The sequence below is a fragment of the Atta cephalotes genome (assembly GCF_000143395.1).
Source record: "Atta cephalotes unplaced genomic scaffold scaffold00087, whole genome shotgun sequence".
NCBI classification, from domain to species: domain Eukaryota; kingdom Metazoa; phylum Arthropoda; class Insecta; order Hymenoptera; family Formicidae; genus Atta; species Atta cephalotes.
This window is the reverse complement of record NW_012130151.1, coordinates 478,732-480,545: the sequence shown is the minus strand read 5'-3', so window position 1 is coordinate 480,545 and position 1,814 is coordinate 478,732. Positions and strand designations below refer to the sequence as shown.

General features: G+C 29.3%; 1 protein-coding gene across 1 annotated transcript in view; it reads right to left on the bottom strand.

Moving 5' to 3' along the window:
• Positions 1-900: 900 nt before the first annotated feature.
• Positions 901-1,814, bottom strand: part of LOC105624749 (lethal(3)malignant brain tumor-like protein 3) — a 7,504-nt gene continuing 6,590 nt past the window's right edge. The window contains exons 14-16 of the mRNA XM_012206103.1: positions 1,609-1,683; positions 1,158-1,515; positions 901-1,026 (exon numbers count right to left, since the gene is read on the bottom strand). Of these exons, the coding sequence (XP_012061493.1) occupies positions 901-1,026; positions 1,158-1,515; positions 1,609-1,683 (559 nt within the window). The remainder of the gene's footprint in view (positions 1,027-1,157; positions 1,516-1,608; positions 1,684-1,814) is intronic.

The window sequence follows — 1,814 nt, the reverse complement described above, 5'->3', positions numbered from 1 at the left end:
TTAACGTAACTAACGTAACTAACTAACTACTATACTATATACTATATATATATATACTTATATTATATTATTATTACTTACGTACTATTACTATCTCTCTCTCTCTCTCTCTCTCTCTCTCTCTCTCTCTCTCTCTCTCTCTCTCTCTCTCTCTCTCTCTCTCAGAAAACTTTCAACAATTGTAAAATAAATATTTTGCTAAACAGAGGCCATTAAGACTTGAAATTGAAGATAAAAATATTGTTATCTCAAAATCATCAATGTATCACAAATTGTTAATTTATTTTAAAATAAAAGCCAAAATATTTTAGGTATTCTTGTTTCACATTCTTATTAATAATGCAAGTTTTTCATGGGAAATATATCTTGTAATTTGCAGTAAGTTGATTTTGGAATTTAGAAATACTCGGCATAATTAAGTGAAAAGATTGCATAAGTATTTTTATTACAATATCTAATAATTAAAACAATATTTACATTTGTACACGATTCGATATACATCATATACGAAAAATTACATCATATCGGGTCGTAAGTACTTGAATCAATATCCTACGAGTTCTAAATGTCTCATCATATTGCAAGAAATGCTATAATTGATTCAAAGAATTATTAAATTAAAACATATCATGTAATTTCGATTTTGTAATAATTCTTTTTCTATCGATTGTCGATTTAAATAGAAGATTTTAAGTAATTATTTCAGAACTGTCTAAAACACTAGGCACTTGCGAGTGTTCGCTCGCTCGGTTAAGAGACAATTCTGAAATTAATTGGCAAAAAAAAATATATATTACACTTCTTTAATGTTTTAAATAAATAATAGGCGATATATCCTGTTACAATAGCTGCTACATCATTCGCCAGTCAAGGATATATGCTTCGCTGTTCGTATTTAATTCAAGATGCTTTTTGACGTAATAAAACTATACTATTGTACAACTTAATGGCAGGGCCGAGTCGCAAACGTAGTACCGATACCAAATCCTCTTGAGTCAACATTAAAAATGACTCACCATCGATATTCTGCAATAACAGTATAATAATATAGCAATATGCCATTATTATTTAAACTAATTATTTATATTATTGTATTTTATATTATTGTATTTTATATTATTGTATTATTTATATTATTGTATTTCTTTTAAACTTACGTTTTGTCTAAAAATATTTCCAGCTTCTGCACAGTTAGGCATGCTCTGTACAAATTTAATCACTTCTTCATTAGACCATCGTCGTGGATTCGTGGTTTGTTTCGATACTACTCTGTTTAAGGCATTACTATGTTTCGCCCATATATGCGGTGCATTCGGCAAAGGATTATATCCAGGATTATATACAGATTGATATAATTCTTTACGCAATTGTTTAACAGGTATGTCTGCAGCATATGCAGCATTCACAGTATTCACAACGTTCGCAACATTTGCAACATTCGCAACATTCCAAGTTTGCACATCACCATTTGTAATATTGGAAACGGAAAATGAAGGTTCCTCCGAATTTTGATGTCTAAAAATATATTAATATGTATTAAGTATACTGAATTTTAATATTACATGTATATATAACATTTAGAAATTCTTTACGTTTTAAATAACAAACCTTTTTTTTCGCTTTTTTGAAACTTCATCATCATCCGTTTGTCCGTCACTGTGCAAATTTTTTAATTTGTTAGCTCTGAAACAACAAAATGATATAAATAAAAGTACAATTGTTACAACTCTCTTTTACTGCTCTCTCTCTCTCTCTCTCTCTCTCTCTCTCTCTCTCTCTCTCTCTCTCTCTCTCTCTCTTCTCTCTCTTCTCGT